This window comes from Carassius gibelio, chromosome B24 (genome assembly GCF_023724105.1).
Source record: "Carassius gibelio isolate Cgi1373 ecotype wild population from Czech Republic chromosome B24, carGib1.2-hapl.c, whole genome shotgun sequence".
Taxonomy (NCBI): Eukaryota; Metazoa; Chordata; class Actinopteri; order Cypriniformes; family Cyprinidae; genus Carassius; species Carassius gibelio.
Window position 1 is genome coordinate 14,559,250 of NC_068419.1, and position 25,900 is coordinate 14,585,149.

Here is a 25,900-nt window from a genome sequence, read left to right on the forward strand (position 1 = left end):
AAGGCTTCTTTAGATTTAACTACTAATTTAAATGCAGGAAAAGCAATATGGAATGTAATACCCAATACATTTATTTTTTCATTTGCATTATTACAATGTTATACCATTCAATACAGCAGTCAGAATCAGGCCAATGATGAGCTATCTGAAATATTTTGTGTGTTGTTCTTTATAACATCAGGCTGGGTGTCCACAAGCACATTCGGTTTCAGACATGACAAGAACACTTTCACATCTGTGGCTGAAGTCGTATCAGTTTCTGTCACAAAACCATTTCCTGGTAACAACAGTTATTAAAAATAAAAACAATCTTTTCTGATTAGTTCGATTAACCATTCCATGCCAGCTCTGAAACACTGTGAAATTAAAGAATCAGCAGAATTAAGACTTTCAGTTGAAGTAAACCTGTAAAGATCTTGTGTTACAGGCTGCTTGCAAAAACAGAATAAAAAAAAAAACTAAATCCAAACTCGTTTAGTATGAGACCTCCGATGTTACATATGTAAGTACTAATAATAATGAGTTTGTGGGAGAGTTTTTTCTGAGTTCAAGGATGTCACTTTCCTCTTGCTTGTTGTTCTCTTACATCTTTCTCATCTGAGCCATCAGCTCTTCTAAACTCTGATCGGTTTCCTCCACCGTCTCCCCTGACGCTCCATCCTGGGAAGAAGAAAGAACACATGGAATATTACACAGACATGGTAGTCAAGAGACGGTAATGATTACCAAGACTATATTATAAAAAATATGGGAAAAACACTAATATTGTTACATTTTAAAATAACGGTTTTATTTTAATATATTTCAAAATGTTATCTATTCCTGTGAGGTGCTGAATTCTCAGCAGGCATTACTCCAGTGTCACATGATCCTTCAGACGTCATGCTAATGTGCAGAATTACTGCTCAAGAAACATTTCTTATTATCAATGTTGAAAACAGGTGTGCTGCTTAACATTCTTTGATGACAAGTAAAAAAAAAACTGCATTTATTTGAAATAAAATCTTTTGCAACAAATGTTCTAACTGTCAATTTTGATACATTTAAAACAACCTTACTAAAAAAAAAAAATATTCTTCAATGTTAGTGTTAATTATTTAGCAGGTAAATGCATTTTGTTTTCCCAGGATGTTGGAGTTATTACCCCTAAGGATAAACGGTTTATACATTCCCACAATCTGTTTCTCAAACTCAGAATTCACCGTGCAAATTAGTTTTAAACAGAGAAATTGTGTATAAAGCAATGCCTTTTTTAAATAGGTAGGATGAGCACTGGTAGCGTGCAAAATGCTGTTTATATCAGTAAGGCTTGGTATATAGTGTGGTGATCAAGGACCCTGATTTCAAAGAAACGCTTATATGAAGAAAAGATACTGAAACGTTATCCACTTCTGCATTAAATTTGATCAAATCCATCAAATTAAGATGCAAGATAAAATCATTTAGCTATTTTTTAGCTCAATGTAATGTCTTAGGGTAAATTTGATGTATTGTGTGGTGTTTTTTTTGTGCCTGCATGCATATTGGTGGCCTAATGGTTAGAGAGTCGGACTCCCAATCGAAGGGTTGTGAGTTCGAGTCCCGGGCCGGCAGGAATTGGGTGGGGGGAGTGCATGTACAGTACTCTCTCCACCTTCAATACCACGACTTAGGTGCCCTTGAGCAAGGCATCGAACCCCCAACTGCTCCCCGGGCGCCGCAGCATAAATGGCTGCCCACTGCTCTGGGTGTGTGTTCACAGTGTGTGTGTGTGTGTCTGCACTTCGGATGGGTTAAATGCAGAGCACAAATTCTGAGTATGGGTCACCATACTTGGCTGAATGTCATGTCACTTTCACTTTTTTATTATGATGTCCATGGTGAATATTGATGTTTTAATGGGTGCAGGTGTGCACTAATGTGGCACTGAGGAAGAGCTTTTGTCTTGAAAACGTTTTGCACTTTACATTTGTTTTTTTAATGCCCTCTGATATAGCATCAAATAAAATATTTTTGAGGAGTTGTAAGCCCTGCATGTAACAGTGTGCTGATTGTTGTTTCTGCTGCCCAAATGTACAAACTTAAAATATGTGTGTGTGTGTGTGTATATATATATACACACACACACAGACATAAATTATGTCACAGCTATTTCATTGAAGGGGGCCAATTAATTTACTAATTAATTGCACATTTTTCTGTAAGTAATCAGGAATAATAGTCATAATTTCACACTGAACCTTCAAATTAATGTAGAGTCAACGAACTGGTTTATTTTAAATGTGTTTAATGGAATCTCTTTACTAAGGCCTCTTCCACACGGAGACACGTTTAGCTGTATACTGGACTCTTGCAGGTATTCGGTAATGAAATATACCACTGTAATCAGTATGCACGATATTGTTTTCGTGGTCACTTCTAAATACTGTGAATAATTTTATTACAAATTATTCAAAATTTGGAATGCATTTTAAGAATACTATTCCCATCAACTGGTCAAAATGCACAACACCGCTGCATGCTGCTTGAAAGACTCCGTGTGTTCTGATTTAATCAAGCAAGCATGAGAAGCACATGGAGGAACACGTGAGAGACGCGCTGAATGAAAGCACATTCACTCTAATACAGCACATGGCGCTAAACTGCAGAAAATGTCCTTACCCTGGAAATAAACCAGCTGGACTACTTTCTGAAACATATTTAAATTATTTTAAATAGCCAATCAGATTTGTGTATTTGCTATGATGTTCATCACAGTGCCAAACACTTAAGTATTAAGACTTAATAGGTTACCTTAATCTGGACTACAACGTGCCATAAATATTTTTTTTTATTGTTAATTCACACTTTACACCAGAGCTTAATTTTTAACATTAGTTAATTCATTGGTTAACATAAACTGCCAATGACAAATTCTTCTGAACAGTCAATAATCTTAGATATTCCAATATTTAATAACACATTTTAAAATGTAAAGTTGCAACTGTATTATTTAATGAGCTAATATTTTTTTAACAAAGATTAATAACTTCTGTAGCAAATGTAGCTTTTGTGAATGTTAATGGTTAACTAATGAGATTGTAAAGTGATACCTATGGATCTTTATAGTTCTTTTGCACTTTAATCTGTGCAAAACTTTTAACTTTAGATATTTTTCTTTATTTTATTTTAATGTTCAGTTATGTTTGTTATTAGAAAAAAAGTTATTTAACCTATTTTGAGCACTTTTTTAAACAAAATTTTACAGTGATAAAAGCATGAGCAACAGGAAAATTTGATACCGCCATATCCCTACTGTATACGCATACATTTTGTATCATATAGGCGTTTCGTCCAGGCAGATCTGGCGTTTTGGGAGAGTGAAACCAATAATTTTTGAAACCGGGTCCCAGAATGGTTAAATCTGAAAATACAACCCTTGCGTTTTTGTGTGGACAGCGAATGCCTTCGCCAGTTCGCCCCTAGTCAGACACCGCTACGTCATGTAACAGCAACAAAAACATGAACGATTGTTTTTTTTTTATTAATTAACATTAACACAGATTAATAAATGTATTGTTGCATGTTCGTTTGTATACAGCGCGGAAGGTTTCCAAGTCTTCTCCATTTTTTTATTTCTGCCATTTCTCGCCAGAAGTTAAGACCTATAAAACTGTCTTTATACTCCTTTAAACTAGAGTTGTGGATATCTTATAGCTCCCTCTCGCAAGCGCTTGTCACCGCTGCTGTCTATTGATGTTGCGGTCTTCGCTAGATTGTTGTTGCATCTCTCCCTTTTCTTTTTTTGGCTGCGTGAAACAATGGCCCAGACTAGTGTTGCCACCTTGTGGACAAACTAATTAGCGCAAAAAAAATAAATCAAGGCATATGTGCGATGAGGGGCAGGTGACCTGCGGGCAGCTATTTGAATAGCCCTGAATTATGCAAACAAAGACATTTATTTTGGATATGATTAATCGCGATTGTTTGACAGCACTAAAATATTATAAAATGCAACTTCACTGCCAAATAAATATTTTTTTGTTTGTTTTTTAAAGCAGGAAAACTTCTGAATAACTAAAGTGTTATGTAATAATTCAGTGGGTCGTACCTTCTCAGGTATGGTGTAGGCTACAGTAATGCCCTCGGGCAGATCTGGTACCGGTCCCGATGCGTCCTGAAGCTCTGCCTCTGACACCTCTGAAACCAGCTCAATGCCTGCCACGAAACAACATTACATACAAAATGATATAACATTTCAAGATTTCTGGTTTATGAATGAGAAATGTGCTGTGTGTGGAATGCCAACCCCATTCATTGTCCTCATGCACCACTTCCTCTTCTTCCTGTACCACTTCCTGCTTTGGCCGCTCTACTTCTTTTTTCTGAAGAAAGGAAGAAATACGACATCATATACTGCTAGTAATGATACTAACTGGTTGTCACAGTATGCTTTTTCTACACAGATGATTAAAACACTTGTTTAGTAACCGCATTTAATATTTTGGAATTTTCTAAACTTAAAAAGTGTTGTTCAGTGAAAGTGATTCATTAAAAAATTAACTAAAATTGAATATGAAGTTAAAATTAATTAAACATTTAAATGAATAGAATCAAGGAAAATGGTTTCAGAATGAGCAATGTTGTGGTTAAATCATGTTTAATTATTATATATTTTATTAATCAATAAATCTCCCTTTGATTGAATATCAAGGTGGAGCAGGGATAAATAAAAACCAGTGTTAATGTTTGCATTTGTAGCAGTGCACCTTGTACTCGTCCTGTTGTCGTCTGCAGTGTCTGTCGTCACACTGTGGGTTGGCCTTCATTGCCATGCTCGGGAAGAAATCCTGCATGGCATTATAGCCCAGGTAATAACTCACTGTCCCAAACCCCAACAGAAACCTAGAACACACACAATTTCATTCCAGGCTCTGTGTTATAAAGTCCTTTGGATGAACTGACAGGGCTATTGATAGTTAGAAAGGATCAAGTTGGTTAAGTTACAAAAATGGCTTTATTTTGCCATCTAATGGCATTTGTATGATACTACAGCATTTACGAAAGGATTCAGTGCAGCTAAACTGAAATAGGATTCATCACAGTGCATATATACCGTCACACAGTCTTAACTGTTCACTATACAATCTTGAAATACTACTAACAATTTTAAGGCTATTCTTATGTATGCTAAGAGTTTGCAGCAAAAGGACAAGTACCACAACCTGAAGGGGGATGTTCTTAGAAATATACTAAAAGGGCTTTTAATTGCTAAAAAGTATAAACCATCAATCATGTAGTAGACTGTAAAACAGGTCCTTTGGTCAAGTTGGGTCATGTTGAGTTACTGACCTTGGAAATTTGCATATCGAATATGATACCATATGCTTTATAGAGTTTAACAGCACGGCATGGTTAAGACTGTACTGAATCATCAAGATTGTGGTGAGGTCTTACTTCAAGACGTTCTGCACAAGGAGTCCGGCGACCACTCCCATTGTGGTGGGCAGACTGGCAGCACAAACCCCGTCCCTTTTCAACGTCTTCTCGTCGATATTTGCAGCCACTACGAGAGGAGGTGCACACTGACACACAAACACATCTGGATCAGATCTTTATGGATCGGATTCTGCCAGATATAACCGGAGTGTTATAGATTATGACACAGACAGTACAGAAGAGGGTTACAGCCTTACAAAATTGTTAAGATCATAATTCATATTCAAGATAGCATGTGTTTTGGGAGTATGAGTGTGTCATACAGCAAAACAAGCAGTTTCTCCAGGGATGATGAGCTGAATGTGTCCAGAAACGGCATTCTCACTGACACCCGACTCCATCCAGACCTGACCCAACTCATTACATGCCTAGAAGAGAGAAACAAACATGCAAGCAATTGCTAAACTTCAGTGACTGTGTGGGGAAAAAATAGAATTTAATATTGTCAAAATAAATAAATAATTATATATATATATATATATATATATATATATATATATATATATATATATATATATTTGTGATGTCAAACGACTAATCAAAATTAAATCACATCCAAAATAAAAGTTGTTTATATAATGTGTGTGTATACCATGTATATTTAATAAGGCTGCACAATTAATCAAATTTCTAATAGCAATTACAATTATAGATGCCACAATTACGTAATCGTTCAAAGTCCACTTTTGTAATTCTGCACACCTAAGATGTTTTTTTTCTTTCTAAATGCTATTTTAAGGGTTTTTCCTTTTTTTATTTTAGTTTTAGTATAACGTTTAAATACCATTCATATTTGTACTTTTTTTATCATTTAAAAAAAAGTTAAGTTAAGGTGTTTTCAGCTTGTTTACTTTCATAGAAAATATGGCATGCAGTTGCATCAATGGTATAAACATCATTCTATGTAAATTGTGATAATGGTAATAGAAAAAAAAAAATCGCAATTACAATTTCAAGGAAATAATGAGCAACCTTAATATTTATTATGTGTATATATAAATACAAAAATGTAAATATTTAAGAATTTTTTTTATGTTTATACATTATACTTATATATAAAATATAAGAATATAAATATAAAAACGCATATACAAGTAAATATTTTCCAAATAAGGTGAAAAATATATACATAAATATACAGTACACATACATCTATTATGTAAACAAAAACTTATTTTGGATGTGATTAATCGTGATCTATCGTTTGATAGCATTAATATTTATATATTAAAATGAACAAGTTACTGTTGTTACAGTTTAATGCCAAAAACTTTACCGTATTAATGGCCATCCGAGCCTCAAAGTTATCAACACAACTGAGGACCAAATCCACCGGCTTTCCCTCCTCGAGTCCTCCGTGACTGAAAACACAAAAGAAAGATTGTTTATTACAGGCATATTGAAAATAAGGCGGCAAACATACGGTGACATAAAAAATGTAAAAAAGTGATCACCTAATGCGGTTCATGAAATGCGTGAAGTTGTCCATTGTGGTGATGTTGTAATTGTGGCTCTCAAAAGCAACATCTGGATTAATGCTCCTATGCAGGAAAACAGAATTCAAATGGGAAATATCAACTAAAATGCTGCAAAATAACCTTTTAACTTCTAACTTTTAATCCACATCACAGTTTGTTAAAATAAAATAGAAAAAGATAAGGTGGATTTCCACTAAAAATAGGTTTCATAAGAAAATTAAATACAATTTCTCTAACAATATTGAAACAGTTATATAATGATTCATGCTTTTATTACTTTTAGACTTGACTAGAAACATCTCATGCTGATTTGATGCTCAAGAAACATTTATTTTTATCATTAATGTTGAAAATGCTCTGATCGTTCCTTGCAATATATGTTAAGATGATTATTAACCTCCCCGTTACCTAAGAGTGTGTTCTGCAGCCTCAACTTTACTGAGCCCTGCCTGATGTGGCTGGAAGAAGAGCCGGTTCATGTTGGCCAACTCCACCTTATCATAGTCAAACAGCAGCAACTGCAGGGAAGAAATCACAGACACAGCAAAAAGAGGCATGAGCGTCTGTTACCGCAGAGCTGAGGCATGTCTCTGGGGGTTCTGCTGCTGGCTTCCGCTTCTGTACTCTGACTGCCAACACACACTACAAGAATGCACCAAGTTTAACTAAAAAACATTAACAATGCAGACCAACCAACACAGACTGGCCAATCAGTGAATCTTTATATCTGATTATGCATTCAGGAATGATGATAAAGGTGCATTACCTTACCAATGCCACATCTGGTGAGCATTTCTGCAGTGACACTGCCCACTCCTCCCACTCCCACCACAGCCACAGCATACGAGCGGATCCTCTGAGGATGACAGCAGGGGATAGAGCTCATCTCAACACGAACACGAACAGTCAACAATAGACAAGTGTCAGGAAAATAATAAATACACGTGTTTACCTCGTAGTCTTGAACTATGCCCATTCTTTTGAGTGCCATCAGACGACTGCGAGGTATTAAACAAAGTTAAAGTGACTATCGCACCGATTTAGCCTTACATATGTTCAAAAACAAGTCTTATCGATTATTAATCAACATAACAGCGTCAAATTGCTCACCTGTATGGATTTGAGTCTACGACTTCAGCACTCATTTGATCAATCTTTGGTCTGAGGTGATGTTCCGCATCACTTTGCTTCTGTTTGGATTTAATTAGTTCATTTTCTAACTCACGGATTCGCAGCTTCAGTTCCTCAACGGTGGCCATTTTTCTGTAAAAATCCTATATTGTGATAGACACGGGTTGTTGTGATTTTCCGGTGGGAAAGTTAAAGCACGGCAAAAATTAATATTAATGTAATGTTACACGTCTGCACTGTTAGAAACCAGCTGGGGAAGAGTGTGTCTAGATTTTGAGCCCGGAGTGAAACAGAGTACACGGGAACGAAAGTTCCCCCAATGAATGATTCGCGCAAATCGGTTCGTTCGTTTAAGTGAACTGGTTAAAACAAATCACTACGCCACTTGTAAATACACTGTTTATTACGTTTTTTCCACCATTTTTAGAGTCAAGTTAGAGCCACGACTCATCGCTGTTTATAGATTTACATTTAACAATACTACAATTTATCTAAGCATTTTTACATGTGAACAAATCAATTTTAAGATTCGATTCAGATGAACAACTTCCATACGAATCGCGCGCCGCTAGAATAAATATGTTACTATGGTAACAGCTTAAAAGACGCTGTTCGTTTTTGGAAAATAATAACGGTTTTCTCTCAATTCTAAAAATACATGGAGTAAAAATAATATTTGTATTTAACTAGTTGTTTGATTTCTGATACTACACTCCTCCAGTCCGATGGGTGGCGGTCATATCTCACCACAGAAACAGAAGAGAAGCGGAAGTTATTCTCCGAGCTGATGGCGCGAATGACTGGAATACGGCTTCACACGAATTTTCAAAATAAAATACTGACAGATTAGCAATTGAATTATCCTGCTGTCTTATATTTATATGTGTGTCTGCGATGAAATGATAAAAACTAAGTTTAAATGAGATCAAAATCTTCTAGAAATTAGTTTTAATCCTCGTAATCAAGATTCTGCTAGGTCTTGCGGTAAGTCTTCATTTGTTATTATGAGTGTTTGTTCAGGTAACGTTACTTACGTTAGTTTTATTTTAATAAATTCAAGAAGACACGCAATAGATTCACTTACACGGTTTTAGAGCTGTACAACAGTTTGACTCTTTGACGTCTTGGCCTTGTTTATGAGATAATCAAAACAACCTGCAGTGAGACATCGAGGATTATGCATTATTTGTGTCATAATCCTACACACCATCCATCCGTTGTTCGATTTTTGTATTAAATTATTATTTACTTTGTTAAACCTAATACAAAATCGAATATACAGGTATTACATAAAGAAATGACACTATTGAGAGAACGGGATACTAACGTTAACGATTAGCAGATGTTTACAGTGTTTAATGATGACATTAAATCCTTGCCCGTTTGTTTCCACGTGATGTAGATTATATGCCAGCATGTCAGAAGGCAACAAGGAGGCATACATTGTGAAATTTGTTGAACGCAATGGACAAAAGAGTGATCTTGCTCTCCAGGCCTATAAGGTGATCATAATGTGTCATTCTTGTTAACATCTGTCACTGAATGCTTCTTATATTTTATAATATCCTTTGAACCTTAATAGCACTACTTGATGTCTTTGCTCAAATAATCATTTGTTCATCTTCAGGCAATAGTGGAACTGCAGTCAGAGAAATACGTGCAGACGTTGGATGAGGAAGCCGCTCTAGAGCTGGACCACAATGACAAGTCCCTGTTTGTTTTCAGTGACTTCACCAGCAGTGCCTTTGACCGCTGCAGAGGGGTGTGTTTGTTGGACTCCTCACTTTTTGTATTGATAAGCAATTGGCCACTTTAATTCCATTCCATCCAGGGAAAATATAATTCTGTGTTAATTTATAGCATTTATATGAAATGTGTAGCTTTTTATGGTCTCAGTTACTGATGAACTTTTGAAATGAATTTTTTGACTCAAAGAATTTATTACAGAGACATCAAAACCTAATTTAAACTGTTCAAAGGGTGATAAACCAGTCATAGTTCTTCAGCAAACAAGCTGCCTTGGTATTTCTGCTGAACAAATTTTATCTATTGCTACTCTAGAGTTATTTTTGGTCCGGGTGAAGCGCTGACGTGTAATTGTAGCTTACACTACCAGTCAAAAGTTTCTGAACAAAGAATCTTTAAGAATTCTCTTCTGCTCACCAAGCCTGCATGTGTTTGATCCATAAAACAGCAAAAGCAGTAATATTGTGAAAGATTTTTACTATTTAAAATAACAGCTTTCTATTTGAATATATTTGAAAATGTGATTTCAGAGCTGTATTTTAGCGTCATAACTCCAGTCACACGATCCTTCCGAAATCATTCTTATATTCTGCTCAAAAAACTGTTGAAAAGAGCTGAGTAGAATTTTATTTAGGTTTCATTGATGAATAGAAAGTTCAGAAGAACAGCATTTATCTGAAATAGAAATATTTTGAAACCTTATTATTTATTAATGTCTTTCTCATGACTTTTTATCAATTGAATGCATTCTTGCTAAAGAAGTATTAATTTCTATAATTTAATAATACATGTATAACGATTTAAATATACTGACTCCAAGCCTTCAGATGTTATTTAGTGTACAAAAGATTTTTATTTCAAATAAATTCAATTGAATAAATGCTGATCTTTGGATCTTTCTATTCATCAAAGGATACTGAAAAAAATTAACTTGACTGTTTTAAATAATATTATTATTAATAATAATAATAAAAGTGTTTCTTGAATAGCAAATAAGCATATTAGAATGATTTCTGAAGGATGTGACGCTGAAGACTGGAGTAATGATGCTGAAAATTTAGCTTTGATCACAGGAATAAATGACATTTTAAAATAAATTCAATTAGAAAGCAGTTATTATAAATCGTAAAATTATTTCACAATAATAGTGCTTTTGCATTATTTTTGAAAAAATAAATAAATAAATAAATTCAGGCTTGGTGGGCAGAATAGAATTATTTAAAAAAACAAACAAAAAATAAAAATACAAAAATCTTACTGTTTAAAATCTTTTGACTGGTAGTGTATCTTTCTAATTTTCACAAAATAAACACTGACACAATCAAAAGATGTCATCAGTGAAACACTTATTAAACATTAAAAAAACAAAATATTTTTTTTTGTGGCTGTTGATATTTTGGTACATCGCTAATCTCTGCATTATTTACAAAAACTGAGTGATGTATAACTAAAGTTTTAATACCTGCACACTAAAGTTTGGTGATTTTTTTTTTTTTTTTTTCATTTTAGCGCATTTATTTGAAACTGAAATCTGAAATTTTGTAACATTACAAATGTTACTTTCAATAATTTTATAATGTTAATAATTTAGCAAAACTATGTTTGTCATGTTTGCAGCTGGGATGCAGGATTGTGAGTCCTCTGGTAGTGCTGTTTTGTCTGCAGAAGCAGAGATGTGTGCCCAAAGCAGAGCAGCCCGTGTACAACATGGCCATGGCTGATGTCACTATCTCCTGCACCAACCTTGACAAAGAGGCACGGGTAAGGAAACACATTGATTATTAAGTCAAATATATACTGCAATTGCTTATTTTCTCCATCTTTGCTTACAGAGTGTATAAAATGTCATAGAAATAGTGAAATAATTACATCTGCATGTGCAGATCTACACGACAAATAAGCAGCTGTTTTGTTGTTCTTGTAGAGTGAAGTGATGGATCTTGTCCAGCTGATGGGTGGACGGGTCTACCGTGATCTCAATGTGTCTGTCACTCACCTGGTGGCAGGTGAAGTGGGGAGTAAGAAATACCTGGTGGCCGCAAGCCTTGGGAAGCCCATTCTTTTGCCCAGCTGGGTGAAAGCATGCTGGGAAAAGTCTCAGGATAGGTAAAGTCTACATGGTTAAAGTCACCATGGGATAAGTCACTGTGAACTCGAAATTGACAACTCAACATTTAATGGAGTATTGCAGTGTTGTTATAAGCAATTTATCCATACCATACACATCTTTAAAAACAAAATAACGTCCCCTTACTTTCACAACATCTCTACTCTGATGACTTGTGTACCAGATGCTGAGGCTAAAAAAACCCTTCACAATCTTTGTTTTTTTTTTTCCCCCACAGTGTTTTCCATCACTCTGAACTGAAAACGGAGGACTATCGGTGTCCAGTCCTGAAAGGCTGTACGGTGTGTGTGACGGGACTCTCTACTGTGGAGCGTAAAGAGGTTCAGAGGTTGTGTGACCAGAATGGAGGCAATTACACAGGGCAGCTCAAGATGAATGAGTGTACTCACCTTATTGCCAGTGAACCCACAGGTGACCCTGTAATCTCCAACCTCATCAGTATGTTTTTGGACACAGTCCTAGGATGTTCTTCACTTCATTTTGTGTGTTGCATTTCAGGTCAGAAATATGAGTTTGCCCGTAAATGGAACGTATACTGTGTGTCCTTGCACTGGCTGTTTGACAGCATCGAGAAGGGCTTCTGTCAGGATGAGAGCAGGTATGCCGTGGAGCGTGGAAAGAAGGCGGCGGAGGAGAAGCCAGGCAGACCCAACACCTCCACTCCTACAGGATCCAACAGGAGCAAAGAGGGTGAGTAAAACACTGTTTTATCATTCAGCTTGAGGCACCATTTGTGTTGTACGGAAATAATTTATTTTTGGAAAGAGATTAACACAACGCTTTAAATTGATTTATTGTTAATAAATATTGTTACCAATGTTTTTATAAAAAAAAAATGTATTCAAGGAATCTTTCAAATATTAGAATTTCCAATAAAATATTATGCAGCACAGTGATTTTATTTAATTTTTATAAAAAAAAAAAAAAAATGATAGTAATGATATATGTTTTTGTGTTTGAATCTCTGACACTGGAGTAATGACTGCTAAAATTTCATTTTTTCTAACACAGGAATAAATGCATTAAAATACATTTATTTTAAAATTTCACAATATTACTGTTTTACTGTGTTTTTGATTAAATAAATGCAGCCTTGTAGATCCCATGAGACGTATTTCAAAGATACTTTTTTAATCTTAAGTTGTGGCCTAGTGGTTAGAGAGTTTGACTCCTAACCCTAGGGTTGTAGGTTTGAGTCTCGGGCTGGCAATACCATGACTTAGGTGCCCTTGAGCAAGGCACCGATCCCCCAACTGCTCCCCTGGCGCTGCAGCATAAATGGCTGCCCACTGCTCCGGGTGTGTGTTCACAGTGTGTGTGTGTGTGTGTGTGTGTGTGTGTTCACTGCTCTGTGTGTGTGCACTTTGGAAGGGTTAAATGCAGAGCCCGAATTCTGAGTATGGGTCAACATACTTGAATGTCACGTCACTTTCACTTTTTCACTAATTATGACCAGTTCCAGTGTATGATTTATTGAGTTTACAGGTGTATATTTCTCTGTTATTTGTTTGTGCAGAAGGTCCCTCACTTCTGGGATTGAGCCATATTTCTAATATCAGTATGAATGTCAATGAAACAGCCCTCACCACAGCAGGAATCAGCCACATAGAGACTCCTGATCCAGTTGACTCATTTGATGTCACTGTTTGTCGAGTTGATGACCTGTTGGATGGCTGTAAGGTTAGTTTGTTTTAAACATTTCCTGAACAATTTTAAGTGATGCATTTGAGACAGCGTTTAGTGATATCTTAAGGATTAAGCCTATGAGATATCTTTTTCATTTGTGTGAATTTAAACGTTGAATCTGGAAGGAAAAAACTTCCATCACTGACCCTTTTTCGCTTTCTTTTGTCTTTTAGTTATATCTATGTGGCGTATCAGGAAAGAAACTGGAGAAACTGCGGCGGATGGTGAACTCTGCCGGAGGGCTGCGTTACAACCAGCCCAGCCAAGAGCTGACCCATATAGTGATGGGTGAACCAGACCAGGGGGTCAAAGTCTTCCTTGACAAAGCCACTCACAGGTCAGTCCAAGGCTATGTTTACACAACAACAAGGCAGTCAAAAACAGAAAAGTTTTTCAATTGTATTTTTAAAAAGTTGTATGCATGACAACATTGTAACAACAATGAGTTTTACAGAATAATTAACTCAAATGATATATAGGGAATTTGAATAATTAATCAGGAATATGATTAATTTAGATCTCAGATGACAGTTACATTAAATTTGATTGATTATGAAAAATAGCTCAATTGCCTATAACAATAAATAATCACAGGGCACTGTAACTTACTCATTAATATGTCAATATTACATTCTTCATATCAATTATTGTGATATCTCTTACTGTAAATTACTGCAAATCAAACCGTGGTATGTCCAGCAAACCACTGTAGACCTATCAATTTTCAATAAAGTTATCACGCCTTATAATTCAAGGAAAAGTATTCTCTGGCCATGAAAATATTATCCTATCCTTATGATAAATTTAGTTTCTAAATTTAGAGCTTGTAGCTATAGATCAGACATCTCAGTGACTAGTAATGTGAGTGGGGTGGAGTCCAAGCCAATCGTCAGTATATGGGTTTTTAATAATTAAACTAGTAATACATCAAACTACAAATCACACAGTAAATATGCGTACGACAATACAAACAGTAAGCTTTATACAATACATAACGAATCCAAATAAAAGAGAGAGAGAGAGAGAGAGAGAGAGAGAGAGAAAATAGAATGAGATCACATAAGGAGCTCAGGTATGAAAATCATAGTCAGTAACTTTTGGAAAGCCAACAACAAATCAGATCATAACAACACTTTAAAGCAGCATTTAAATCTCCATAGAGAAAGTGATACTTGCAAAAGTGTCCCATGTGAGTGGCGTGAGATCGGCGTCGAGCTTGTGAGCTTTGCGCGCTGTTCCCGTTGAAACAGCCATGTGCCATGAAACGGAGGCCATGTGACGCGCATGCACGCTGCGCTTGGCGTGAGCGTGGAGCACGTGGTCCTTTGTTCTGTCCTCGCGCGGTTTTTGAAAGGTTCAACAAACATTGTTCCAGAATTCGTCTTCCTTGCGTGGAGAGGCGAATAGTTGAATAAACTTAGTAAAGAAAAGAAAAGAAACGAACGAAACGAAAGCTTCTAAAGGAGCCATTAAAATGGCTTTTTTCTCTCAGCCCCTGTGCTGAGGGGGTTTGCGCTATGAGCGCGGAGGGTCGCACAGGAGAGCAGCGTGTCCGAGAACCAAGAAGAAGAGGAAGTGGACCTTGTTTGGTCAATTCTTATAGCTTGAAATAGTTCACGCCCATTTTCGAGGGAGCATCCAATGAATGTCCGCGATCTGAAGCGGAGGGAAAAGTTCCTTTGTCTCTGTGGAGGCAACCCCCTGGTGATCTAGTGCCTGTCCGATTCCATCAGGGATATTTCTAGCAAGTTTGTACTTCAGATTACATACATTTCCTTACTTTGTTCTAGATAAATGGGTCTGTCAGAGCATGACGATTAGAACAAGACTAGACATAATATATATATGATCAAAGATCTAATTTTTAGATCGAATTACACATTTAAAGATTTGCTTAACACATGATAACACTGCAGATGTTGGGAAACATCTAAATGTACCAAAAGGGAATACGTAATACATTTATACAACATAAAAACTAACAGGTAACGAATTCATTCCATAGAATGCATTGGGGAGAAGATTTGGCTTCTCTCCTCTCCAGTGTGATCGTAAAGTTTTACGACCTGCAAAGATGGGGGTTGCAGAAACGTGGCTCTCTTTGAGGAAGTTAAAGTGTGGAGAGACATTTCCTAAAGTATAAGCTTGCAACTTATACTCTTCACATAACAAGGATTAACCATTTTATGCAATCCATAAACATATTTAAAATACATATTAATAAGGACTTACAAAAGTAAGGAACTTTACGCAAGGTTTCCTTTGTCTCCAGAGTTGGAATGTGGTTGGGGATTTTCATTTCTTCTTTGAAGCTCGCATGGGCATCGTAAATAATTTAAGTCCAGCCAGGCTGGCGCCAGGCCAGGCACTTGGTGCAAAAAGAGTTTCATTTGGAAAATCTGAATTAAACACATGAATCGATGATCTGCATATCTGTTACACATCCCCCTTCCGTCAGATGAAGTCCCTGTGTGGACATCATCGGACGGCAATCATCAGGATGGGCAGATGACAAGTGAATTGTGATGGTCATGCAGCAGGTGGGTCATGATGACAGGTGGTTCCTGAAGCTGAGGATTCAGCTTGGTGAGGTTCGGTATTGTCTTTTGACTTTGCGTCCCTTTTCCGGGGATTCCATCGGAGACCTCCAGCCACAGTTGTCATGAGTTTGGCTGTAGAGGTTTGCATCCGTTGAGTATCCTGTATAGGATGAAGGTCACGCCAAGAGTCAGGGCGGGACCAATGACGGTGGAGATGCACCGTGCAGTGTCGGCAGCAGTCCAGGCTAGGACCGCAGATGACTGGTTCAGAATGGGCTGTCGAGACAGTGCTTGGAGGGCTGTGTCGACAGGAGTAATGTCAATGTGTTGGGTGGTACCTTTCAGTACTTGGTCCAGCAGGTTGGCACGGGTGGCGGTGTCATGTTGGTCGTAGGTCAGTGTAGCGGAGCGCACAGGAGTGTTGACGAGCCATCTGTTACCCACAATCTCTGCTTGCGTTTCTGTGACTTGTGTACGAGGCTTGGCTTCGGCAGGGCAGCGCGTATCGCTGACCCAGGGTTGCAGCTCGCAGATTCCTTCAGAGTTGTGTCTGAGGAAGGGTTTGCTAAGGCAGAGATAATGAATGTCTTTGGTTAAAGTACACATGTGCATGTTTGGGGCCAGGTACAGCTGTGTGTTGCTGTCGTGGTAGGCCACCACATTTGGAATGTGTGTTTTGGTGTGGGTGTTGCTCTTCCACGTCCTGACACTGACAATGTCTTTAGGTCTGTAGACTTGGTTTGACTCGCTGATGAGTTGGTTCAGGAGCACGTTCACTTCTCTCTGTTTGGGGTTTGCGTGCCGTAGGAAGGCGCTATCCAGAGAGTTGGCCAGGTGCATTCGTAGCAGGTCAGCTGGCATGGTGATGGTGTAAGACAACACAGTTAACACAAGGCTTAAGGGTATCATGTATGGTGGGGTTTTACTCGTGGTTAGGCTGTCATTGGAGGAGCTAACCTCCCACAGCATGTCTGTTGTTAACGCTGTAAGCAGCTGAGTCTGGGTAAAGTTCTTCTGGAAGACAGTAAACAGTGGTTTCAAGTAGTTTACAGTCTGGTTCGCTGCATTGACACTGGACATAACAATGTTAAACATTCTGGCGGCAGCAGCAACTCTAAGCAAAGCTCCCGGGAATTGTTTGGAGTGGTGGTGGTGTCCACCTAACTCCATTTGTGTAACCGTCACTTTCTCATGTTGGCTGAACAGGTGTTTGACATCGGCCTCAGTGTGAGTGAGGGAGTCCTCTCTCCATCGGAACCTTGTACAGCTGTATTCGGTTACAGTGCTGGGGTAGTGTGCCCTGTCATCGGTAGTCAGGAGTCTCAGCGGTTTTCTCGGTGGCAGCTGTCCTCTCTTTGGCTGACAGCACGGCACGGCAAACCACAGCAGCATCCTGGTACAGATAATAGGGAGAGAGAGAGAGAAAGGGGAGAAAGAAACAAACAAGGCCTGTCTTTGGTTGGACAGGACAGTCTCTTTGCTTCGTGGGCGGCGACTGGGTTTAGCTCGCCCTCGCCCATGTTTTGCCACATCTTGCTGCTGGCATGATGCTTGCTTCAGTGTTTTGTCAGTGGCTCTGGTGCTGCGTGGTGCAGCACATGCTGCGTCATGGAAATATATTGGCAGTATCCCCCTTTTGCTCCGTGGCATTACACGCCCTGGCATTGTGATGTCAGACGGTGCACAACCCACAATATTGTTCTGTGCACGCAGCATGGTTTGTGTATCATGCAGTGGTCTGGGGCTTTGGTTGTCAGTGACTGTAGACTGGTTGCCAGGGTGGATGGAGGGGTCTGAGAGGTGGTAAAGCAAAGTCATTATCAAGGTTTCAGAAGCCCGCATGTCCGCTATGTTGGTCTGTGTAGACAAAGGAGCCTGCGTAAGCGATTCTGAGGTAGGCAGTTTAGCTAGTAAAGTTCTTGTGCTGTGTGTAATCACTTCAACCTTGAATGTGGGTGGGTGGGTTGGGAGTGACCACAGAATGTTGTTTAGTGTGCCAGTTTTGGCAAGGGTGTCAGTGTGATCTTTAAAGTCCTCGTCTAGACTTGGTAACTTCGAGTGTCCTTTTACCTTCTTCCAGTACACGATCACATTGTGTGTTTTTGTGATGTTATCACATTGCTGGAACAGGTGTTGGTGTTTGACATGCTTGTTGTTTGCAAGTGTGAGTCCGAGTTCCACACATTCAGGTGAGGATTGGAAGAAACCCAGCGTGTGGTGTAAGGTTTGACCACCTTGCAGGTTGAGCCGAACAGCGACCCCTTCGGTGTAAGTTGGTACCACCGTACCCTGTTTGTTGACTAAGGTACAGAGGCTTGAACTTGGGCCTGTTGTTAGGGCGTTGTACTCATGGCTGGCTGCTGGGGTTCCCGTGACCTCTGTGACCTGATCGTCTGGCTCTGTGGGAGTTCCCGTGACCTCTGCGACCTGACAGTCTGGCTCTAGCAACCTGTGTGGCTGGAGAGAAAGAGGTTCTCGCACTTGAGCAAAGTCTTTTAGCTGTTTGAAGTTCAGAAAAAAGTCAAAGTGTTCTAGCAGGTCTTTGTCGATGAGCAATGTATGAGTGTTCATTGGTGGGACATACATGGGATGTATTAGACTCATCGGAACGAATGTCAGGTGAATGGAAACAACCTGTTCAAACTGGATGTCATCCTGTCTGTCCACCTGTACATTCAGTTCATAAGTTTGAGGTGTAAGAGTTCGATCTTGTCTCTTAGCTTCAAATTGGAGTCTTTTGAAAAGGTGAGATGAGATCCCCGTCGGGTTTAATCCTGTGTCGATCAGGTCTTCCCTGTTGACTCCTTTTCGGCCCATCCCCTTTTTGACAGGGCTGCCCAGGAATGTTGGCATCAGGGCAGGTGGGACGATCGGTGGGTGGTGAGGACCGGTCTTGTGTAGCTCGCTGCGAAGGCAGGTAGTCAAAACAGCATTTTCTGGTACCTTGTGTTTGTGGTACCTGGCGTGAGGACCTGTGCTGTCTCGTTCAGGGTGTGCAGCTGTTGACTGTGGAGCTTGGGTGTTGCTGTCACCTTGTGCTGTGACAGTTAGCTCTGTGGTCTGTAGATGACGGGCAGTGTTCTGGGTGCTTGGCTCATCTTCCTTGTGAGTTTTCATGTGAAGAAGCACTTTCAGCACCCTCAGGATCTCTGCTGTCTCAGACGTGGCTGCACTATGTTGCCCTCTGCTGGCTTGGAACGGTATTGACTCTCTGTAAAAATGTCTGTGACTGTGGTGTTGTAGGGCGCCATCTAGGGTTAACTCCAAGCAGTGCTCAGAGACAGAGACTTTGGGTTTTTTCACAGTCTTTTCACAAATAGTCTTTTGCTTGGTGCAAGCTTTGTGGGCTAAGTTCCGTAACTCTTATGTAGTCCTGTTACGGGGACACGCTGGGACTCTGAGATGAAAACTCCAACTGGCATGTAGGTTTGGGAGGAACAGAGTTTTTAAGTTGAAATCCTGTTCCATACCTGGTTCGTTGCATGCTCCGAAGTAGGTGTTTCGTAGCTGACTACAGAAAGTCTGTGGGTTTTCAAATCGGCCCTGTTTGAGGTCCATAGCAATAAGGAGCCCATGGTCTGAGTTTGGATCAGAGAATTCAAGAATCAAAGTCTGTAGCAGTTGCTGGTAGTACGCTTTGACAGTCTCTGGTTGACGATCCAGAAAGCAATGCACATCACGGCTGGCCGTGATTTTTAACAGGTACAATGTGTTCACATCTGTCACGTTGGCGACAGTTTGCAAATGAAAGTCAATGGCTTGTAAAGAAGCATGAACATCATGTCCTCCTGCAGGATCTGGAATGAATGTAGAGATGCTTCTGGCTAGCTTGTGAAGTTCTCTGTGAGCAGTGCAGGGTTTGGTGACATGCGTTCTCTGGAAGGGTTCTCTTCCCTCCGTTGTTGACAGATGTTCTTGTAAGCTGGCTGGTGATTTCCTTAGAAGGGAGACTACACCCCCTTTTCCAGCTCTGGGTTCTTGGCTGAAAGGGTTGGAGTGGCGGCCCGGGAGAAATTTTGTGGTGTGCGTTTCTCCGATCCAGCCACTCTGTAATCTGTGAGATTGTCTCAGTTCTGTGTGAACAGTGTCAAGTTCATCTTGGAGCTCGTCTCTCTGCAGAGTAAGCTTGTTGAATTTAGCTCGGGCCGCTTGCAAGTGTGTTTTGCAGGCCCAGGTTTTATAGTCTCTTTCTTTCAGTTCAGTCTCTGCTCTTTTTAGGAGAGCGCCACCTTGCTGGAGTTTTTTTGTTGAGGTCTTTTCGGGCTTCTCTCTCCAGCTGTTCTCTTTGATCTGTGTCGAGGCGAAGATCTTGCAGGGCATCGTAAAGTCTTTCAACTCCTTTCTGTAGCTCTGGATCTGTGTCGTCCTCTTTCTTGCGCTGGTTCTGGGTCTCGAGGAGGAGCTGATCAAGATGACTCTGGGTTGGGGCCTGGTCCTTCCAGGCCTCCTCCGCGATGTTGCTCCGTTCACTGAGCCGTGCCTGGGCGACGAGAATGGGAACTAGGCTTCCGAAGATCCTGGCGAGTTCTCTGTAGTAGTCGCTTTGGTTTGGATCGCGTGCCATCAGTTCATCTAGCTCGGTGTCTAGTTGCTCTGGGTGCTGCAGGTTACTGGCATCCTTGGGCAGGAAGGGGATCGTCACTGCTTTCAACCATGTCGAGAGGTGGCCCCCGTGGACTGCTGGACTGGATGCCTGGAACATCCTGATTCTCTGTCGGTGAGAGAAGCACAGCACACACACACAAAAAGACCAATGCAAGTTCGTTCTACGTTTAACGAGCTATATTCATACGGGCTGTGCCGTTTATGAGAATTTTGGGGCTGACTGATGCAAACAGTCAGACAGTTAAGTAGCCAATTAACTTGGGTCAACGAAGGACCTGAAATGGAGATTTGACAGGCAGTAGCCTAGCGGGTCGTGTGATGACACCAGCTGCTGGTGGTCGCTCTACTATTTAACTTCGTTGGTGGCTCCCAGGTTACTGTCTCTATGTGAAATGAAAGAAACAAATCACAACAGAACAGATGGTAGAAAAAGATCAAAGTGAAACACAACACTTGAAATGAGATGAAAACAATAGAAACACAATGTGTTAGTGAGAATGAGGAGGCCTAAGCCTACTGCTAGGTTTTAAGATAGGGCCAACAGGTGAGTGGGCTATCTGGGTAGGAAACCTAGAAATATGGTGTGGCTTAAAGAAGCAAAAGGGTCAGAACACTTAAAATATATCCGGGGGAATATCTAATATTCTGTGGCTTATAATAAGTGGATAGGTTTTATCACTTTTGGTTCACCTGGTTGAATTGAAGTCATTCAGGTGGGAACCAGTGGCTTGGTCAACCTCCCCGGTGCTCCCCAAACACTGAACCGCAGTGTCCCCGGTCCTCCGTTACTCTGGCGTGTCGCAGGACAGCACGGCTTGTGACTTTTATCACAACCTTTGGAGTGCCAAAATTGCTGATGTCTCTTGAGACAAGAGGGACCGAGTTTCACTCGCAGCCAGTATCGGTAACACCGGTCGGGCAGCCTTGCTCACTGGAAACCTGAGATGACTGTCCAATCACCAAGGGAGTTCTACAATCAAATACACAAAGGATGAACAAAGGAAACTTAAAGTTAATTAAGGTTTGGTTTGTTTAACATCAATTGAGTAACTATATGTAGAGAGGAAAGGTAACAGCTTTACCTAATCATGATAAAACAAAACAAATGAATTATGATAATAATGGTAATTATCAAAATAACCTAAGTCAAAAGAGAGAAGCAAAATAATAAACATCAAATAAAAAAAATAAAAAAAAACAGGAATGAAACAAGAGAGAAGGAGTAGCTGGTTTTCACCACAGGGGGGGGGGGGGAGTACTGCTTCTCTGTCTTTAACCTGCTGAGCAGAAAACTTAATTCAAATTAAAAATTCAAAACTGGTTTAAATCAAAATTTAAAATAAGCATGTATGAATTAAAAAGGAAAATCTGAATAATATCCTATAATAACCATTGATGGCTTGTAAGTTATCATTAATGGTCATGAAATTAATCAAACAGTGTGAGATTAATCAAAGAGGGTAAAAGTGGACATTCAATTCCAAAACAGAATGGAAAAGACAGAGGTCTGTTAGTCGATTTAACAGGAGACTGCCACTAGATGGCTTACCTTCTAAGTGGGTCAATCAGTGGTTGACCTGACACATCTAGATTTCCACTATTAACAATTACATTTTAATTCAAATCATGTTTGAACTAAACTCAAAGTAAATGTAAACAGTCAAAGGCAGGGAACATTCTTTTGTTTCCCTGTAATAATATTCGCACGAGCAAAGCTGTAAATGCAAATAATTATCGAGAATTTAGACATCCAATTCAAATATACATCACAGGGGATTATAAATTAGCAATCAGAGCGCATTATCTGAAATGGCCACAGGTTGGCAGCTTTGCACTCATGCAAGCTGGAATCAGAAAGCAGGGTGTACCCTGAAATTTCTAACCCACACGTTCCCTCTGGTGTTTAGATAGCGGAACTACAATTTTAATATGACTTAGAAATTATCTGATCGTTTGTCAGGTTGATTTTCTGCATCAAAAATCACAAGTAACAAACCAAAGGTTTTAATCTCTGAGGTGCTATATTAACATAGGTTGAAGAAGGATCCGTTCACTTCCAAAACACAACTGTAATAAAAACAGGAATTTTCCAACTGTTGACTCCAATAAACATTTATCAAAATAGCACTTATGATTTAAATGTTTTAGGTTTAAAAATCGGGTAGCTAAGCCAATTTTAGACCAGGAGTTTTTATCGTTTTATTTTTGAATATTATTGTGGTTTACCACGAATTCAATAAGCAAGGCCTTTTTAACTGAATCAGAGGAACATCGCTCAGGTTCAGATTTACATGTTGCAACTATTAAAAGATTTCTTTATCTTTTAATTATTCATATTAAAATGTTTTCACTGTAAAAAGATTTTGGTCTTTCTTAACAGGATACTTTTAACATTATACTGCAGTTTACTTTCATCAAAAATAACAGTGACTGTACTGTTAAGTTTCTACAAATACCTAGCGCGCTGACTGACCAGCTTTTTGCCTCAGTCAGTAGTGAGTTCGCGTCTTGCGACTTATCTCACAAGTAACATTACATAATTTCATACCGCACGTGCAGAAATTATTAAAAACCATATACATAGATTGATTGCTCACAAAACGAAGTTTGAAATGCCCGCATTCTCCACCATAATGTAACAACAATGAGTTTTACAGAATAATTAACTCAAATGATATATAGGGAATTTGAATAATTAATCAGGAATATGATTAATTTAGATCTCAGATGACAGTTACATTAAATTTGATTGATTATGAAAAATAGCTCAATTGCCTATAACAATAAATAATCACAGGGCACTGTAACTTACTCATTAATATGTCAATATTACATTCTTCATATCAATTATTGTGATATCTCATACTGTAAATTACTGCAAATCAAACCGTGGTACGTCCAGCAAACCACTGTAGACCTATCAATTTTCAATAAAGTTATCACGCCTTATAATTCAAGGAAAAGTATTCTCTGGCCATGAAAATATTATCCTATCCTTATGATAAATTTAGTTTCTAAATTTAGAGCTTGTAGCTATAGATCAGACATCTCAGTGACTAGTAATGTGAGTGGGGTGGAGTCCAAGCCAATAGTCAGTATATGGGTTTTTAATAATTAAACTAGTAATACATCAAACTACAAATCACACAGTAAATATGCGTACGACAATACAAACAGTAAGCTTTATACAATACATAACGAATCCAAATAAAAGAGAGAGAGAGAGAGAGAGAGAAAATAGAATGAGATCACATAAGGAGCTCAGGTATGAAAATCATAGTCAGTAACTTTTGGAAAGCCAACAACAAATCAGATCATAACAACACTTTAAAGCAGCATTTAAATCTCCATAGAGAAAGTGATACTTGCAAAAGTGTCCCATGTGAGTGGCGTGAGATCGGCGTCGAGCTTGTGAGCTTTGCGCGCTGTTCCCGTTGAAACAGCCATGTGCCATGAAACGGAGGCCATGTGACGCGCATGCACGCTGCGCTTGGCGTGAGCGTGGAGCACGTGGTCCTTTGTTCTGTCCTCGTGCGGTATTTGAAAGGTTCAACAAACATTGTTCCAGAATTCGTCTTCCTTGCGTGGAGAGGCGAATAGTTGAATAAACTTAGTAAAGAAAAGAAAAGAAACGAACGAAACGAAAGCTTCTAAAGGAGCCATTAAAATGGCTTTTTTCTCTCAGCCCCTGTGCTGAGGGGGTTTGCGCTATGAGCGCGGCACGAGGCCGCGCGGAGGGTCGCACAGGAGAGCAGCGTGTCCGAGAACCAAGAAGAGGAAGAAGAGGAAGTGGACCTTGTTTGGTCAATTCTTATAGCTTGAAATAGTTCACGCCCATTTTCGAGGGAGCATCCAATGAATGTCCGCGATCTGAAGCGGAGGGAAAAGTTCCTTTGTCTCTGTGGAGGCAACCCCCCGGTGATCTAGTGCCTGTCTGATTCCATCAGGGATATTTCTAGCAAGTTTGTACTTCAGATTACATACATTTCCTTACTTTGTTCTAGATAAATGGGTCTGTCAGAGCATGACGATTAGAACAAGACTAGACATAATATATATATGATCAAAGATCTAATTTTTAGATCGAATTACACATTTAAAGATTTGCTTAACACATGATAACACTGCAGATGTTGGGAAACATCTAAATGTACCAAAAGGGAATACGTAATTTACGTAACATAAAAACTAACAGGTAACGAATTCATTCCATAGAATGCATTGGGGAGAAGATTTGGCTTCTCTCCTCTCCAGTGTGGTCGTAAAGTTTTACGACCTGCAAAGATGGGGGTTGCAGAAACGTGGCTCTCTTTGAGGAAGTTAAAGTGTGGAGAGACATTTCCTAAAGTATAAGCTTGCAACTTATACTCTTCACATAACAAGGATTAACCATTTTATGCAATCCATAAACATATTTAAAATACATATTAATAAGGACTTACAAAAGTAAGGAACTTTACGCAAGGTTTCCTTTGTCTCCAGTGTTGGAATGTGGTTGGGGATTTTCATTTCTTCTTTGAAGCTCGCATGGGCATCGTAAATAATTTAAGTCCAGCCAGGCTGGCGCCAGGCCAGGCACTTGGTGCAAAAAGAGTTTCATTTGGAAAATCTGAATTAAACACATGAATCGATGATCTGCATATCTGTTACAACATTTTCAAAATGATTTGCGTTTACACATCCGTGAAAATGGCCAAAAACACTGTAGTTGGCCAGTAGTTGGCACTGCAAAAAAAAAAATCTGAACTGATCCGGTACAGAAAATCCTGCACATCTGCCAATACCGATCTAATCCGATACCAGCGCAGTTTTTTTAATCAATGTAGAATTTCTATACTTGACCTGACCGTCACTCTTTTGTGTGTTAAACACAATCTACTGCATTAAAGACAACTTCATTTTAATGAAACATAAGTGAAACATTTTTATTTACAAATAAAAGTGAATGTCTAAATCTGGTAACATGTTATACATTGCTTTTTGTGTAGATACTTAATGTATTAAATCTGTGCGTTAGTTTATTGAGCCTTTTCTTTGAACAGTTTTAAACCTCAGTTACTGTGCGCTCTTGAAGAGTGTTTCATTGTTTTGAATGTAGTAACCTGTAGTAACTGTAGTTTGATTGTTGA

At 39.0% G+C, this 25,900-nt stretch overlaps 2 protein-coding genes across 3 annotated transcripts in view; one reads left to right on the forward strand and one right to left on the reverse strand.

Moving 5' to 3' along the window:
• Positions 1–48: 48 nt before the first annotated feature.
• Positions 49–8,386, reverse strand: uba5 (ubiquitin-like modifier activating enzyme 5). 2 transcript variants are annotated; one of them, XM_052595719.1, is made up of 12 exons: positions 8,046–8,386; positions 7,888–7,933; positions 7,702–7,791; positions 7,344–7,453; positions 6,912–6,998; positions 6,734–6,818; positions 5,721–5,825; positions 5,416–5,543; positions 4,728–4,863; positions 4,268–4,343; positions 4,070–4,176; positions 49–660 (listed from the first exon to the last, which is right to left on the reverse strand). In XM_052595719.1, exons 1-12 carry the CDS (start codon positions 8,192–8,194, stop codon positions 583–585), a joined length of 1,197 nt encoding a protein of 398 aa, XP_052451679.1. In that variant the 5' UTR covers positions 8,195–8,386; the 3' UTR covers positions 49–582. The 2 variants fall into 2 exon arrangements, with proteins under 2 accessions (XP_052451679.1, XP_052451680.1); XM_052595720.1 differs by having other exon boundaries at positions 7,707–7,791; positions 8,046–8,149.
• Positions 8,387–8,631: 245 nt separating this feature from the next.
• Positions 8,632–25,900, forward strand: part of topbp1 (DNA topoisomerase II binding protein 1) — a 31,775-nt gene continuing 14,506 nt past the window's right edge. The window contains exons 1-9 of the mRNA XM_052595715.1: positions 8,632–9,050; positions 9,469–9,568; positions 9,694–9,828; positions 11,430–11,573; positions 11,737–11,918; positions 12,158–12,351; positions 12,439–12,630; positions 13,457–13,620; positions 13,800–13,963. Coding sequence (XP_052451675.1) covers positions 9,482–9,568; positions 9,694–9,828; positions 11,430–11,573; positions 11,737–11,918; positions 12,158–12,351; positions 12,439–12,630; positions 13,457–13,620; positions 13,800–13,963 — 1,262 coding nt within the window. The 5' untranslated portion in view covers positions 8,632–9,050; positions 9,469–9,481. The remainder of the gene's footprint in view (positions 9,051–9,468; positions 9,569–9,693; positions 9,829–11,429; positions 11,574–11,736; positions 11,919–12,157; positions 12,352–12,438; positions 12,631–13,456; positions 13,621–13,799; positions 13,964–25,900) is intronic.